This window comes from Bubalus bubalis, chromosome 4, assembly GCF_019923935.1.
Source record: "Bubalus bubalis isolate 160015118507 breed Murrah chromosome 4, NDDB_SH_1, whole genome shotgun sequence".
NCBI lineage: Eukaryota > Metazoa > Chordata > Mammalia > Artiodactyla > Bovidae > Bubalus > Bubalus bubalis.
Window position 1 is genome coordinate 96,545,797 of NC_059160.1, and position 16,958 is coordinate 96,562,754.

General features: G+C 40.3%; 1 protein-coding gene across 1 annotated transcript in view; it reads right to left on the reverse strand.

Moving 5' to 3' along the window:
- Positions 1-426: 426 nt before the first annotated feature.
- CRADD (CASP2 and RIPK1 domain containing adaptor with death domain) overlaps positions 427-16,958 on the reverse strand; it is a 193,585-nt gene continuing 177,053 nt past the window's right edge. Inside the window, exon 3 of the mRNA XM_006064489.4 lies at positions 427-1,116. Coding sequence (XP_006064551.4) covers positions 815-1,116 — 302 coding nt within the window. The 3' untranslated portion in view covers positions 427-814. The remainder of the gene's footprint in view (positions 1,117-16,958) is intronic.

Sequence of the window (16,958 nt, forward strand, 5' to 3'; positions counted from 1 at the left end):
CTTGAAAACAGTAAAGCATTTGACAAATAGCATGTGTTATTTTAAAAAGTCAGAAGACTAAGTCATAGTCCTTAGGAGCATAACGCTTCAATCATCATGGCTTCAGGAGAAAGACCACACTGTCCCCCAACCTCCAGTTCTTTAAATAAAGGGCACTGGATTTTCTTAAGCAAATCTTTTAAAGATAAAGGGCTCAGGTCTGCATGCTGGTACTTGAACTGGTCTTTGCAGGGAGCTTTAGTGTCTTAACTTCAATGCAGACACCCTGCCTGAACTATTCATCCTGACTAGAGCAAGCAACTATTCCACCATTACTATCAATTCCATTCCAAAGACACAACTACGGTAATTTTACACCCTAAATCTAGGCAATACAAGAATGAAAGGGGGAAAAAAAAAACAAGCAATACTTTCTCACGAAAGGGCTACATTATATACAGCAATTTGTTTTTATTATTATCATCATTAATAGTTAAGTCCACTGTATCGTTCCCAGGCAACATAAAAGTGGATGATTTATACACAGAACACCTGTATTTTTTTTTTTTTTGAACCAGTAGGACTCACCAGTCTATTAAAAGGAAACTACACAATTAAAACCTGCACAATTCAAAAAATGCAGTATTTGAGCAATTAGAAAGTCATTACTCCTGAGTAATCCCGCTTGTCAACTAAGGTCAAGTGCAAATTCCACTATGCCCTCTCATCTAAAAATCACCATAACAAACAAACAACCCCACCCCCAAATCTACCTGCCCTGGTGAGAGTCACGATTCAGCCATGTGACTAGCCCCAAGCATGGACGAGGGCCCAGTCATTCCAACATGTGCTGGAGCACCGAGGGGTCCACGTCCACTGCCTGGAGGCCCCTGTGCAGGCTCTGGAAGGTGGCCTCCTTCCCGAAGCGCTGCCTCCAGCGCACGAAGGCTTCCACCATCTGGGACTGCACGTTGTGGGGATGGTTGGCCTTACAGCGGTAGATGTCTGTCTGGGACAGTCCCAGAGACAGCACCACAGGCTCCCACTCGGGGCCCAGCCTCAGGGCCAGCTGGTTGATCTGCCGGTCGGACGGGGAGCTGTGCAGGATGTGCGGGGGGATTCCAGTCATCTGGTCATCTGGGGAGGAGAAAGACACCATGGTGAAGACAGGGAGCTGACACATTAGAAAATGAAAAAAGTGTTAGATGCTCAGTTGTGTCTGACTCTAAGTGACCCCATGGACTATAGCCCACCAGGCTCCTCTGTCCATGGGATTCACCAGGCAAGGACACTGGAGTGGGTAACCATTCCCTTCTCCAGGGGCTCTTTCCAACCCAGGGATCGAACCCGTGTCTCCTGCATTGCAGGCAGATTCTTTACTGTCTGAGCCACCAGGGAAGCCCAAACATACCAGATGGGCAGGGGCAGGCAGAAATGAAAAATGCAGGGGGATGATACACATCCCAAGTGTCAGGGGCCAACTTTTAGTCTTCACAGGGGCTGCTCAGTAAAAAGCCATATGTAGGGGCTTAAAAAGCACTTAGCACCTAGGGATAGGTTTATTACAGACAATGTGAAAACAAGAAAATAAAAATAACTTGAAATCCCATCAGAGAAACACCCATTCAGAATACTTCGATCTATTTCTTTTCAGTCTTTTATGCATAAAACATACATTTAGGATTACACTGCAGGTACTGCTCAGATGTTAAAGAATCTGCCTGCAATGCAGAGGACCCAGGTTCAATCCCTGGGGTGGGAAGATCCCCTGGAGGAGGGAATGGCAACCCACTCCAGTATTATTGCCAGGAGAACTCCATGGACAGAGGAGACTGGCAGGCTATAGTCCATGGGGTTACAAAGAGTTGGACATGACTGAGCAACTAACACACACGATGCTTTGTAACATGCATTTTTCACTTTCACCTCCTTTACTAGGGAGGCCAAGCTGAAGCTTCCGGGGGCATCTAAGCATGCCTTTGTAGCCCTCCTCCGTTTGGAACTGGCCTGTGGTGTTGTTTCCTGTAGGAATGGTCAGTGCTAGAGGGTAATTTGCTAGAGGGTAACGGGCTGTACCGGAGAAGGCAATGGGACTCCACTCCAGTCCTCTTGCCTGGAAAATCCCATGGACGGAGGAGCCTGGTAGGCTGCAGTCCATGGGGTCGCTAAGAGTCGGACACAACTGAGCGACTTCACTTTCACGTTTCACTTTCATGCATTGGAGAAGGAAATGGCAACCTGCTCCAGTGTTCTTGCCTGGAGAATCCCAGGGACGGGGGAGCCTGATGGGCTGCTGTCTATGGGGTCGCACAGAGTTGGGCACGACTGAGGCGACTTAGCAGCAGCAGCAGCAGCAATGGGCTGTACAGAACAGCTAGTCTCTCATGACCAACTTGAACACCTCCGAGAAAAGTGACAGTTTCTACAGAAGCATGACCTAAGAAAGGCCCGAAGCAAAAAATAAAACCTAAAAGGCCATGAGGGAGCAGCACAGATCACAGGAGGAGAATGACCACCTGGCTGAGCTCAGAAGAGGAGAGCAAGCACGTGCTGCCAATGGGCAATGACAGAACCTGCCACTGCACTTCCTAAACTGGAGTCCTGTATCCCCAAGGCCAGTCTGCTGAGGGAGTCTCACATCAAGTGAGTGACTACAGATGTGCTGAAAGGTGCCACTAGTTATACAGAAGGCCTTCCAGAAGAAGGAGATTAAAGCTAAGTCCTGAGCATGAGGAGAAGGAGCCCAGTGAAGAGAAAGGAAAGGAGGGCACTCTATGCAATGGGTCAGGCATCTGCAAAGGCCCCAAGGCAACAGAACGTGGCAGGTGAAAGGCAGTCACTGCAGCAAAGAGCAGAGGTTGAGACACGCTCCGAACATCCAAAATGATGGTGCCAGTTATCGGCTAGAACAGGACTGAAAGCTCGGATTTCCATACGATAGCACCTCGAACTACACTTTCCATCACCACCATTCCAGGAGTTCAGGTCAATCCCACTTCACACTCACAGCTCACTGTTTGGATTTATGAATTCAATGAGAAGGCAAGAGGCAGCCTGTTAGAATAGTTGATATCTTCCATGGATTGTACCTTTGGTCTCTAAGCAGTTGCCAACAGCTTAGGCACAAGTTGCAAAAATATTGTCAAGGACTCTTTCTGGTGTCTGTCAAGACTGCTTTTTTTTTTAAATGACTAAGAAGCAAATTAGAATAATGATACTACTGAGCAGTATCTTATATTAACACTGGCACTTTTATGGCTTTTATAAAAATATGGGCTCATTTTAAAACTCAAACATACAAAACAATACAAAGAAGAAAACAAAATTTGCACTACCCTACCATCTTACTGACAGTTCGTGAACATCATTCCGGACATCTCTTTATGTGTGTATACTATGAGAAGGAGAATATAACGGTCTTTTCCAATAAGAGTTACTTCATTTTGCTTGAATATAACAAGGAAAACCAGCAAAGGTGGAACTAAATGACTTTCTGATCTACAATTAAATGCTTAAAAAAAAAGAAAACAAATAACAAAAAACACAAATACACAGAATATTTAATGCTGAGAAAAAATTAATGAAAATTTAACAGGTAAACATGTTTCCACATTAATGCTGTATAATGAACATTTATATTCTCTCTCTTTTTTCTCATACCTCTTGGTTTTTGCTGCTTCTCTAATTTTTATTTTGTTGGATGCTCAACATTTACATGCTTCTGTAATAATAATTTTCCCCCATTGATTAGTCTTAAAACTACATTATAATGGTTTGAATGTTCACCAGTGTTTTTTGTTGTTGTTATTGTTTTTTTAACACAGTTTTTCTGCTCTTGAGTCTGTTATTTTGATTTGAATCTCAATTGGTCAGTCTCTTCTTCCTAGGGTGGTTTTTTTCCCAAGAAAGGTTCATGGTTACTATATTCCTTGAGTTCTTTCAGATCAAGACTATCTGCTGAGTGCCTTCACTGTTGAACAAGAACAATATTTATAAAAACAATGTCATATTATATTATATTTTAAATTATTAATATAATTTTATATTGTTTAATTTTATTTCTCTTACATTTGTAGAACTTGCTCATATTTTATGGTAGAGAATGCTGGTATGGAGAATTCTGATACTAACTTCATCATCCTCCTTTTGGTATAACCTGCTTTTTCTCTCTGGAGTTTGCAATACTGAAGCTTTAGACCAGAGTTTATCTTGGTCACTCTATATGCAGCATGGCCTTCTGACCAAAGATTTAGTTCTTCCTTTCCAAAAATATATTTCTGAGTTATATTTTTGCATTATTTTTTTTATATTCCTTATGTTGGGTGGTTTTGCCTATCTTCCACAGCTATCATTTTCTCTTATCATTTCAACTCCCTTCCAGTGATTATCTCATGCCTTTCCACCATGCCATTCATTTGACTACCACTTCAGGCTATTCTGTATTTTTTTTCCTTTTGGTTCAAATCTTATATCATATTTCTGTTGCCAATTATTCTTGGCCCTTCAATCTTTAAAAATCCCTTTCCACTGCACACCCATTAGGATGGCTTCTATCAAAAAAAAAAAAAAAAGTGCTGGTGAGGACGTGTAAAATCTGGAACCCTTCTGTGCTCTTGGTGGAAATGTAAAATGGTGCAGCTGCTACGGAAAACAGTTCCTCAAAAAATTAAACATGGAATTATGATCCAGCAACTCTAATCCTGGGTTATATACCCAAAAGAATTGAAAGCAGTGATTTAAAGAGATATTTGTACATCCATCTTCATAGCAGTATTGTTCACGACACCCAGAAAGTGGAAGCCACTCAGGCATCTATCGAGGGATAAACAGATAAATTAAAAAGTGGTATATTATACATCAGAATATTATTCAACCTTAAAAAGGGAAAAAAAATCTGACTCATGCTGCAAAATGGATGATTCTTAAGGACATTATCCTAGCTGGAATAAATCAGTCACAAAAGAGACAACTACAGCATGATTTCACTCACATGAGGTACTTGGAATAGTCAAATTTGGTGGGACAGAAAGAATGATGGTTGCCAGGGCCTTGGGAGGGGCGAATGAGGAGCTGCTGTTTGACGGGAACAGAGTTTCTGAGCTGCAAGAAGGAAAGAGGTCTGGAGGTTTGTTGCACAACAACACGGATGCACTTAACCACTGAACTGCACACTTGGAAATGGAAAAGATAGCAAGTTGTATATTTTACAATGAAAGATAAAACATGAAAAGGATCTTGTTTAATCATACCACTGAGTTTTTATTTCTGCTGAATTGACACTGAGCTCTTCTACAGCATGAAATGGCTATGAGATTGAGATGTCTTGGTCTCGGTTTTCCCCCAGACCACATCGGTTGCATGTTTATTTTTCACAAGCCGTGTTCCTGTCTTTCATTCCTCTCTTGTATGCAGCATTTCCACAACACTTAGACTCATCTTGTTCATACTTGATGTGGGTATCTCCGTCCAGAACTTCTGTTTGGTCTCCCACAGTAAGTAGATGTATCCTTGACAGCCCGTTCACTTACAGGGGGTTACACTCTGAGGCTGGCCACGGCTTCCTATGTGGTGCTATGCCCTGAAGGAGGGGTAGGACCCACAGGGTCAGGCTTTGCTGGAGGTGCTAGGCACTGATTTTTGTTTGTTTGTTTTTCTTTCTTTTTTGTTTAATTTTAATTAATTAATTAATTTTAATTGGAGGCTAATTACTCTACAATATTGTGGTGGTTTTTGCCATACATGGACATGAATCAGCCACAGGTGTACATGGTTCCCCCATCCTGAACCCCCATCCCACCTCCCTCCCCATCCCATCCCTCTGGGTTGTCCCAGTGCACTGACTTTGAGTGCCCTGTTTCATGCGTCGAACCCGGACTGGTGATCTATTTCACATATGATAATATACATGTTTCAACGTATTCTCTCAAATCATCCCACCCTCGCCTTCTCCCACAGAGTCCAAAAGACTGTTCTTTATATCTGTGTCTCTTTTGCTGTCTCGCATATAGGGTCATCGTTACCATCTTTCTAAATTCCATTTATGTGTGTTAATATACTGTACTGGTGTTTTTCTTTCTGACTTCACCTTGTATAATAGGCTCCAGTTTCATCCACCTCATTAGAACCAATTCAAATGCGTTCTTTTTAATAGCTGAGTAATATTCCTTTGTGTGTGTGTACCAAAGCTTTCTTTCGGCTATGGTGGGTCTTTGTTACTGTGCAACGGCTTTCCCTCGTTGCAGTGAGCAGGGGGTACTCTCTAGTGTGGTGCACGGGCTTCTCACTGCAGTGACTTCTCTTGTGTGGGAGTCAAGGCGCTAGGGTGCGTGGGCCCACTGGAGGCAGTGCACGGGCTTACTTGCTCCAAGGCATGTGGAATCTTCCCAGACCAGGGCGCGAACCAGTGTCCCCCTGAATTGCAAGGTGGATTCTTAACTACTGTCCCACCAGGGAAGGCCTGCTCTCTCTTTTGAAAGCCAATTAAATGTCTTATACCAGAGCCTGCTCTGCTGGGGTGCATTCACTTCTGTGATCTCTTTCCCGTTTAACTGGGGCGAGAGCTTGCTTCGAGTTGCCTTTCCGCCTCTGCAGAGGGTGTTGCCTGACATCACTGAGGCTGCCCACTCTCCTCAGACAGCTTCTTTCCAACTGACCTGTACGACTGGGAACCCTCAGGCTACTGGCCCCTCACCTTCCTTTTCCAGCATCGCTCCTGAGGGGGCAGGATGGGAGGTTTCCTTCTTTGCCTGGCACTTTTCAAAGTGCTCGGCATAAAGCTGTGATCGGCTTTCTTGTTTGCTGGGCTCTGCTTTTATTCTGAACTTCTTTTTGGGTCAGTTCAATGGGTGCTGGGTGGGAACATCTGTGATTCTGCTACACTCTGTCATCATTCTGACTCCTGGTCAATTGTTCATGCAACATATGCTCTGAGCCAATGATGTGGAAGTGAAGGCAGTATTTGCTCTACTCCTCTACACTCTCAGGGTCACATATCCCTTGTGAATACTGCCACATAACTGGGAGATGGCCAGCAGTCTGCAGACACAGACTTGAGCAAAGATAACTGGCACATAGGCATGACCCAGCCAAGAGCAAATCAAGCCTTTCCAAGGAGATCTTACACACACACACACACACACACACACAGAGAATAACAGCTGTTTGGATCGTCTGACCTCTGTCTGGAAAAGTATCCTCATGAAGCCCTTCCAGCTCATGAATTCTGCGGAATATGAGGTTAATTAAAAACGAGAGCCCTAAGGCGGTAGTGTCAACTCCCAAGGACATACTACATCAAATCAGGTCAAGCTAGAAATTAATCCACTGTGACCATCTGGCCACTGTTCCTCGATGCTTGATGTGCACACCACTGGTGGGCAAGATGATGCCGGGGGTACACAGGGGAACATTTTGTATTAGAACAGTCATGTATCTGTCTTAACATGGTTAGGAAAGTACAAATAGCATTTCAAACCCATGATTGCAAGGATTAAGGCAAGTAAATTAAAAAGCAGATGTAGAATGACCAAAAAGTAACAGACCAAAAAAAAAAAAAAAAAAAACACATAAGTTTTAAAAATAGAAAGTAGGTTTAAATAACAGCATTAAATTAGCAATACAGGTGATACAAAAATAAGGCAGGAATTGTATAAGTAGAACAGAAGTGACTGAAGCTTGGGAAGTCCAGTGTTTCTCAACAAGTGAGCTACTGGCATCTCAGGCAGGACAATCCATCGTGCGGGGCTGTCCCCAGTGCACAGCAGGGTCTGGAGCGCCCCTGGCCTACACCTACTAAGTGTCAGTAACATCCCCATCCCAGCCTGAGCACACGTGTCCACGTGCCCTGGAGCGAGGCAGTACTACCCCTGGTTAAGAACCACCAGATACTGGGGCAGAAGAATGTCCATCCTTAAAAAAAAAAAAAAATCCTAGGCAGGCAGCTAACTCCTTTTATACTGACAACTGTTCTCCCTTACATAGATCCTGTCTCTTTCATGCAATCCTTTAATCCCATTCTTGGTGAAGTTAAAACTTGCCCGTTTCAAAAGAAATATCACTTGTTGACAAACCCATCTACCATGATGAAAATCCATTTGAAGGGATGAACACCTGCAGTACTCACCCACCACCATCTGCCCACCTCCCCGCCGCCTCCCCTCCACCTTCCAACTCTGTGGTCATGACATGAATGAAATGTGCATGGTGATTCCCCTTCTCTACCACTATCTCTTCTTCCCACACTTGTGGCTAACCATAGCTGCTCTGGGCTTAAATCTTAAACACTTCCATACAGCTTTTTTGTTTCTTATATGACATCACTGTCTCTCAAGCTCCTTATTGGCAGAGACCATGTCTCGTACTTCTGTGTCCTTCCTTTACAAACTTTAGCCCCTTGCTCAGCACAATATGGAACTTCATGTATACTTTTCCAGTAACTGATGACATTCTTAAAATCAAAAGGTTATCCAAGTCAAGTTTGCAACTCACCTTCTCTAATAGCTACGTGTTTCTGACTTGTTACAGAAAAAAGTCATCACCTCCAACAAACCTCTGTGCAGACAGCACTCTCTGCTCTACCCTGGCTGGTGAGGGAAAGTCCACAGGCCCAGTGTCCTGCCCGGTTGACCTCTGCTTTGTACCCTGCATCCTACAATATGTGGCCACCTTAACAGTGACCTGAGAAGAGGACCTATACAGAGTTCAAAAGCACAGTTCAAAGACTGAAGGCCATGGAGTAAGGGAGAGGCATGGCAGACATGTAAATGTCTGCTGGAAAAGTCAGATAAAGGTGCAGTCAGGGGTCTAGAATTACTGCAAAGGATATAACTATAGACCTCCCTTTTAAACCTGTTATTTGGAGGTACAACTGGAGGTTTTGTAAGTACATATGAGTGCTTTATAAAGTGACTCAGTTGCAAATGGGGTAGTACTTTGAAAAACCATACACATTTCTTTGGAGAGCTGGTGATACATATCACACTCCTTAACTCACCAATGGAAGTGCCATATGCTTCAGGTTTGCTGGACCAGGAGAAAAAAAAAAAGTTGAGCTAAGAGACTGTACCCTTCTAGTATAGCCACTTTTTAGGAGAAAAGGCTAAAAACCCTGCCTCAAGGACATTTAAGGCCTCTGCTCAGGTCAAATCTACTAATGTGCCATGGACCAAAGCAAGACATGTGGCCAAGACCAAAGCCAACAGGAAAGGAATTAAATCATCTCATGGGGTGAGAGGAATTTGAAAATTGCTGTGCAATGATCTATAAACACTTACAAGTATACTAATAAATTCTTAAAATGTAGATGGGGTGATATATTACTAGGAATATATAAAATACCAAAGCTGGTATAGAACAAAATAGAAAACTTGAATAAACCAAAGTTTCAAACACACCGAAGTGGTAATCAAAGCCCTAAAGAGCCCTGGGCTCCAATGGTTTTTTACATTAGTTGTATCAAACATTCATGGAACATTTCATTTCCTATCTCATGTAAGTTGTTCCAGAAAATACAAAAAGAATGAAAACTATGTAGTCCATTTTATTAGACTCCTGTACTTTTTATCCCAAGCAACAAGGAGAAAAAAGAAAAATCAGAGGCTCACTTCAGTTATAATTTTAGATGTGAAAATCCTAAATAGTAACTATTTGAGTTTTTTTTAATATATTTAAAATAGGGGTGCCTGGTGGCTCAGTGGTGAAGAATATGCCAGCCGATGCAGGAAACACAGGTTGGATCCCTCAGTCCAGGAGGGTCCCACGTGCTGCGGAGCAGCTGGGCCTGTACGCCACAGCTACTGAGCCCACGTGCTGCAAGTGCTGAAGGCTGCAAGCCCGAGAGCCCATGGTCCACAGCAAGAGAGGCCACTGCAGTGGGAAGCCCGCACACTGCACCTGGAGGGTGGCCCTCACTTGCCACAAGTAGAGAAGAGTCTGCATAGCAACGCAGACCCAGCGCAGCCAGGAATAAAATAATAAATAAAACTTAAAAGAGTTATGGAAGAGAAGCTTTTTTAACAGGTTTAACAACTATTTAAAAGAATATATTGTAAACAAGTAGAATTTATCTCAGGATTATAATAATCTCAACATCATAAAATTTACCAATTAATTCAACATATCAACAGTCAAAAGAGAAAATTCATTATTTTAATAGATGAAAAAAAGAGATTTGATGAAATTTGATACTTATTTATCATTAATTTTCTTCAAAAACTAGAAATATGAGCAGTCTTTAAAACAATAAAATTATAAAAACCTTCAATAAGCATTTGATTTAATGAACTTTAAAATGTATCCCCTCTAAGAATGGGAAGAAATATGCCCACTAGAACTACTATATTACTATTGAATACAGTAGTAGACAGTCCTGTCCAATGCTGTAAAGAAAGACAAAGAAATTATGTATTAGCACTTGAAGGGAAGCATTTTCAGACTATATGACCTAATAAGTAGAAAAAGGCCTGTATCAATAGACAATTCATTAGAATAAGAGGGTTGAGCAAAATTGTCAGATACAAGATCAACTCAAAACAAAAATCAACAAAACAGCAATCAACAAAACAACAAAACCTTATAGCAATAATCAAATACAAAAGAAAATAAACACAAAAACTACATAGAATCTAGAATTAAATTAGCAAAGATCACATAAGACCTCTGTGGGGAAATTTTTAAGCCTTTATTAAAAGATATAAAGCAAGATTTGAATAAATGGAGAGTTATTCTTGTGCTGGCTGGGAAGACATTATTATGACATAAAGAGGAGAATGCTTATAATGACAATTAAAATTTCATAATGGGGTAAGGAGAGGCTTTCTCCAAACTGGGGAAAACTAGCTAATTCTACATAAAAAGAAACTGGACTTTTATATCACACCATAAACAGTGACAGAGTCATGTGGATAAAAGGCCCAAACATAAAAGGCAAAAGTATAAACTTAATGGAAAATAACACTGGAGTATCTTTATGACCTGTGGTGGAAACGGGTCTTTATTTTGAGTTTAAGGAAAAACAATGTATTATTTTTTTAAAATTGAAGTACAGTTAATTTACAGTGTTGTGCTAATTTCAGGTGTACAGCACAGTGATTCAGTTCTACATGTGTGTGTGTATTCTTTTTTCTTTTCCCTTATAGGTTATTATAAAACATTGAGTACAGTTTCTTGTGCTATACAGTAGGTCCTTGTTGGTTATCTATTTTATATAGTGCAGTGTGTATATGCTAATCCCAAGCTCCTAATTTATCCCTCTCTCACACTGGAAGTGACTTTTTAAGTGAATACCCCAAAGATGATCAGATAAACCTTTTTACATCAAAGGAGATTATGATTCAAGTTGACAGAGCAGAATGGGAAAAGACATCTATTGATGTCTAAAACCAAAGGGGACATAATCTCTGGATTTATAAGGTACTCCTGAAACCATAGGAAAAAAGATAAGAACCTCCAAAAGCAAAAGGACAAAGAAATGGCCCGGTGATTGGAATTAGAGGAAATGTGAAAGCGAATATATAAAGAGATGCTCAAATGCAGAAATTTAAGAAATAACAAATGAAATAGCAATGATAAATTACTTGATATGCATAGAAACCTAGACAATACAAATTTTGACTGGGATGTGTCAGAGTATGAAATTTTATTCACTGCTGATAAGAATGAAGACTGGGCAGCCACTCCATCAATAAAAACAAGTCAGCCATGTGAATAAAACGGAATATAGTATATAACCTTGTTCCATGGTGTATGTACCCAAGAAAAATTCTGAAAAAGATTGATAAGGGATATGTACAAGACTGTTTGCACAAGGCTAAATAATCTGTGTTAGGAAACATATATACATAAGCCTTGTAACCCAGCAACCCTGTTTTGGGGCTTATATATCTCAGAAGAACTCCCGTTCAGATCCATGAGGGGCTGTGTATGAAGTGGTTTATATCAAGTAACACTGGGAAGAAAGGAGCTGGAATCAACATAAGAGCTCATTACGAGGGAAACGATAGATAAATATGAAGGAGCACATAGAGAATACTGTGCAGTCAGAAAGGATGAACTAAAGCCAGTGTTAAAAGAATGATCTCCACAACAATGTGAATTTTAATATCCATGTCTAAAACAACACCATTTATAAAAAACATACACAAATAAAACAATGTATAAGACAGAATAGTTAGTTATGGAAGGGAAGGAAATGTGGGGAGGCTGCCAGGCTGACAAAACTGCATGACAGGCCACCTCCCAGGGCCCACATGTTAATCTGGGTCCCTGCAGGCAATGGTCCTGCAGAGAAATCCCTCTGGGTCAGGGACTGGCTGCCTGGAAATGAAAGAAAAGCACTTTGAAAAGAAAAGTAATTAGAGCCACTTGTTCTGGTAGATAATCACAGAGAACAATCAGGTGTCCAGAGAGGTGCAGAAATATTAATAAACTGGTCTAAAACTGATTTCCAGCTAGATGAAGGTCCTACTGCAAAATGCAAGTAAGTCATACCTATTTGTCATGGAAAACTTGATTTCACCATCGAGTCTGTGGAAGGTCAATGACAAGACTATTAGCAATAATTGAGTTCTCACTGAGTTAAAAGAAGGGAGGCAGGGTGGACAGAGCTCTGGGCTAAGAATGAGCAGGCCTGGCTACTATCTAAATTCAAATCTGCCACCAACTTGCTATAAAACTGACTATATCATTTAGGCTCTCTTGTTTTCTCATTTGTTAAAAGGCAAAACCAGATGATTCCCAAGGTCTTATTTAGATATGACATATTACACTATCTTTTTAAAAAGGAATTTTATTTCCTGCAGGTCTCATCATTTTCCCCTACTTGTCTTCTAAAAGAGAACCAAGATTTTGGGGGTTTTAGTGATGTTTTATGGCTTGTTTCTGCTTTTAAAATATTGCTCATGGAAATTTATCTTTCTATAGTAAAAAAAAAAAAGAAAAGAAAAAGTTAATTGAACATTGGTATAGTAAATTTATTCAAAACAGTATTAAAAACTTTAAAAGTTCATGTTACAACTTGCTGAGCCACTCATTTGTCTCACATACTTGCACAGACCTGACCCATCTCCATCAATTTACCATTCATCCTGCTCTGAACAAGCAGGCTGCCTGGAACCTTAAGGGTCTTGTGCTCGCTGGTCCTTCTTCCTGGAATACTCTTTCTCTGACTCCCTCCATCAAATGTGACTTCTCGATGGAACCCTGTCTGACCGCCCGATTCCCACTTACAACTCCCATTCCACTCTGTGATTCCCCCTTATCCCCGTATCACCTTCAAACATACCATGTATTCTAAGGATGTGCTATATTTGCTGTTGCTGACTCTCCCCACTCCACACACAAATCCCATCCCTGCCATAATGTAAGCTCCTCACAGGAAGGGAAATGTTTTCTGTTTTGTTCAGTGATGTTCAATGTTGTATCCTAGGCACCAAGAACAGAACATAGTAGGCACTCACTACATAAATGAACACTGTTGGATAAATGGACTAATTAAATGGAATGATCCATTACAATTACAACATATTCATTGGGTTGTGTTTTCTATGGCTACAGTATTACCAAGAGTGCCTACTTTTAGTTACTTAGCACTTAAAAACTAAAGAAACTATTGTATTATCTGGGAGTGAACACAGATTTTTAAAAGGCAGGGGCAACTTTATAACAGTAAGATATTGTCAAGGTTAAGGGTGTGCAGGTTCCCGTTCTTTGTCTGAACTGGGCCACAAGGGACTCTTCCCTCTACATCGATGTTTAAGAGAGTCAGAACCACTGACAGACCCCAAGATGGCTTCTGGGTAAATACTCTGGTTCCAACCCACTAGTATCTAAGGAAATAAAAGGTAATGAAAAGAAGCCATTCCCCCCCCCCAAAATGGCAGAACCACACTCCAAAACCTCTCTGAAGTTGCATCAAACTCAACTTTAAGAGAAAGACTGACATCCCCAAATCTGGAAAGGAAAAATGAATTATGTGGGTTTTCTTCTCACTTTCTCTCCTATGACTTCAGTAGACTGGGGGTGGTAATTGCCACAGGGAAGGATGGGAAGATCAGAAACATGAACAACCACAACAGACTGTTGTTCTTGGAAGAAGTGATGAGACATTTCACAGGGTCTCAGGAGAGACACTGCAGGGCACGGGTGTTACCATGTGGCCCACACAAGCAACTTAGATGAGTTCAATCCTCTACCCAACTCTTCTGCCGGTGTGTGCCCTTAAGCTAAAGGAAGTGGACAGAATAGGAAATATCCAGTCCTCAAGGGGCAACAGATAGAGGGTTACAGGAGTGCCAAGGAGAAACCACTCCAGTCTGTTACAGCACCAAAGGCTGAGCATGGCTGCCCAAACATGGGCAAGATGGAATGAAACAGCACAGCAACTAACATTCTACCATAACAAGTGATTTTTAAAGGGGACATTATATTAAAAAAAAAAAAAAGATAAAAGTTCATGATCCTCAAGGAATAAAAGAAAGTAATTTGTCGTAGAATAACTTAAAAGCATAATAGAAACATGAATATAGTAAAAACAAGAACTTAGCAATGAGATAATCAAATAACAAAATGAGATTTTAAAGGAAGCTTGTCATACTAAAATGATAAATTGATGACCAAATAGCATCACCTATAAACTAATACATAAATTAGAAATACCAAAGAATAGCAGTAACATGACTCCAAATTATTCATATTCAGGAAAGACTTGAAATCAAGGCAGAATTTAAAGCAATTAGAGAAAAATGCTAGATAGAGGACAGAAAAATACAGTCCATTAAAAGGTTGATGGGTATTCCTGAAGTAGAAAATCCACCCCAAAGTATTCAAAAATCTAACACAAGAAAATATCCCTAAAATGGATACACAATGGAATCTAATCTCTACGTTGAAAGAACAAACTCTGTTTTAAGAAAAAAAACTGACATAGAATAACCAACTATGAGACATATTCTGGCTAAATAATTGAATTTCCAATTCCAAAATATAATTCTTCAAGTAGAAAGAAAAAGCAAGTTGTATACAAGGATAAAGTCAAATTTCTTCACAGTGCTTTAAATGCAAAAGACAAAGCAATTTCACAAAAATGTTTAAGGGGGATAAAGTGTAGTCTCTGAATATTATTCTTAGCCAAGATGATTTTCAAATAGAAAGATAATCAGTAGATATTGTAGAACATAAAAACAACGTAAGAATTCACTTTCATTTTGAGCCCTCCTTTAAAAGTCTTGACAATTTAGTCAGTGCAATGAATAAAATAAAAATATCAACAGTGGCAAGTGAAGCATGGGCAGATGGAAATGGTTTGCTTCAGATGCAAGCAATAAAGAAAGCATTGTTTATAGAGAATTTAAAATTAGAAATAAAACCACTAAAAAATCAGTCTGCTTTTCATATCACCATGTAACAACAACTTCAGCAATGCAAATGATAAAAATATTCCTCTTTTCTTGAGTGGAACATTTTCCTACCAGACAGTCTCCTCTAAACCCCTTGACTTGCTTCTTGAAAACGGTGATTTGAAAGCCACAGTAAAAAGATCAGTACTGGATATTGAATTTATTTAAGTATAAAACTAATTTTAAACAACTGAACAGAACATAATGTTACATGTCTTGATTATATGAAAACAGTAATATAACCAATCAAAATCAAGGCTAGATGATAGAATACTGTGGAATGTAAACACTAAATACTCTGACTGCATGAAAATAACGATGTAATAAACCAAACTCTAGACGGGAGGAAGGAAGGAGAGTGCGAGCGCCTGTGTGCTCATTTATCATGGCGGGGAAATCCCTATGGTCTGAGATGGAGACAGCAGCAGGCAGGACAGCCTGTGGCAGTAAATAAGCCCTGAGTCTCATGACTTAACGGAAGAAGAGTCCATGTCTCACTCACACGCCATCCACCACAGCCTCACAGGACTCTTTAGGGCAGCGCCTCCCTGAGCTGGCATTGCATTCCATATCCACACTGGCATTATGCTCCTCCACATTCACAAATCACATAAATGTCCATGCTCAACAAGACAAGGAGCGAAGGGGTGAGAGACTGGAGATCTGGCAATTAAATACAACCATCCGTAAGTGATGCAAGTCATTTCTGCTCACGTTGTGCAGCTAAAGCCAGTCATAAGATCATACATAACTTGAAGGGAGTAAGGAAAATGCAATTCTCCTGTACTCCAGAACAGGGAGAGAATTGGGTGAACACCAATAAGATCTACCAAGAAATACACTTGGAGAAAAAGAAAAGCCAGAACCAGAAACATCAAGTTCATCATCTCTTTTCTTAACCTAAGGGGGGAAAAAAATAACATCTCCTACTGTGCAAAAAAAGAAATGTTTATTTAAAGAACAGTCTTATGGACTCTGTGGGAGAGGGAGAAGTTGGAAAGATTTGGGAGAATGGCATTGAAACATGTATAATATCATGTATGAAACGAGTTGCCAGTCCAGGTTCAATGCACGATACTGGATGCTTGGGGCTGGTGCACTGGGACAACCCAGAGGGATGGTATGGGGAGGGAGGAGGGAGGAGGGTTCAGGATGGGGAACACATGTATACCTGTGGCAGATTCATTTTGATATTTGGCAAAACTAATACAATTTTGTAAAGTTTAAAAATAAAATAAAATTAAAAAAAAAATAAATTTTAGTAATTTCTTAATTCTTACTTAGTTTCTTTTTATCCAGTTAACTTCAAATAAAATTAAATACATTAGTTTTAAAATTTAAAAATCAGCAGTATATGATTCTACTTTAATGAAAGCATTTCAATCTATCTACCTACCTATCATCCATCCATCCATTTTTTTCATCTGCAAACAAGTTTAGAGAGATGTCAGATGTCCAACAGGATGTTCACTTAATGAGGCTTATTTCTGAGTGTTAGGATTTTTTTTTTATCTTTTTCTTTTTACTTTTCTGCATTCCTTCAATTTTTTAAATAATAAGCATGTATCACTTCTTTAAACACAGTAG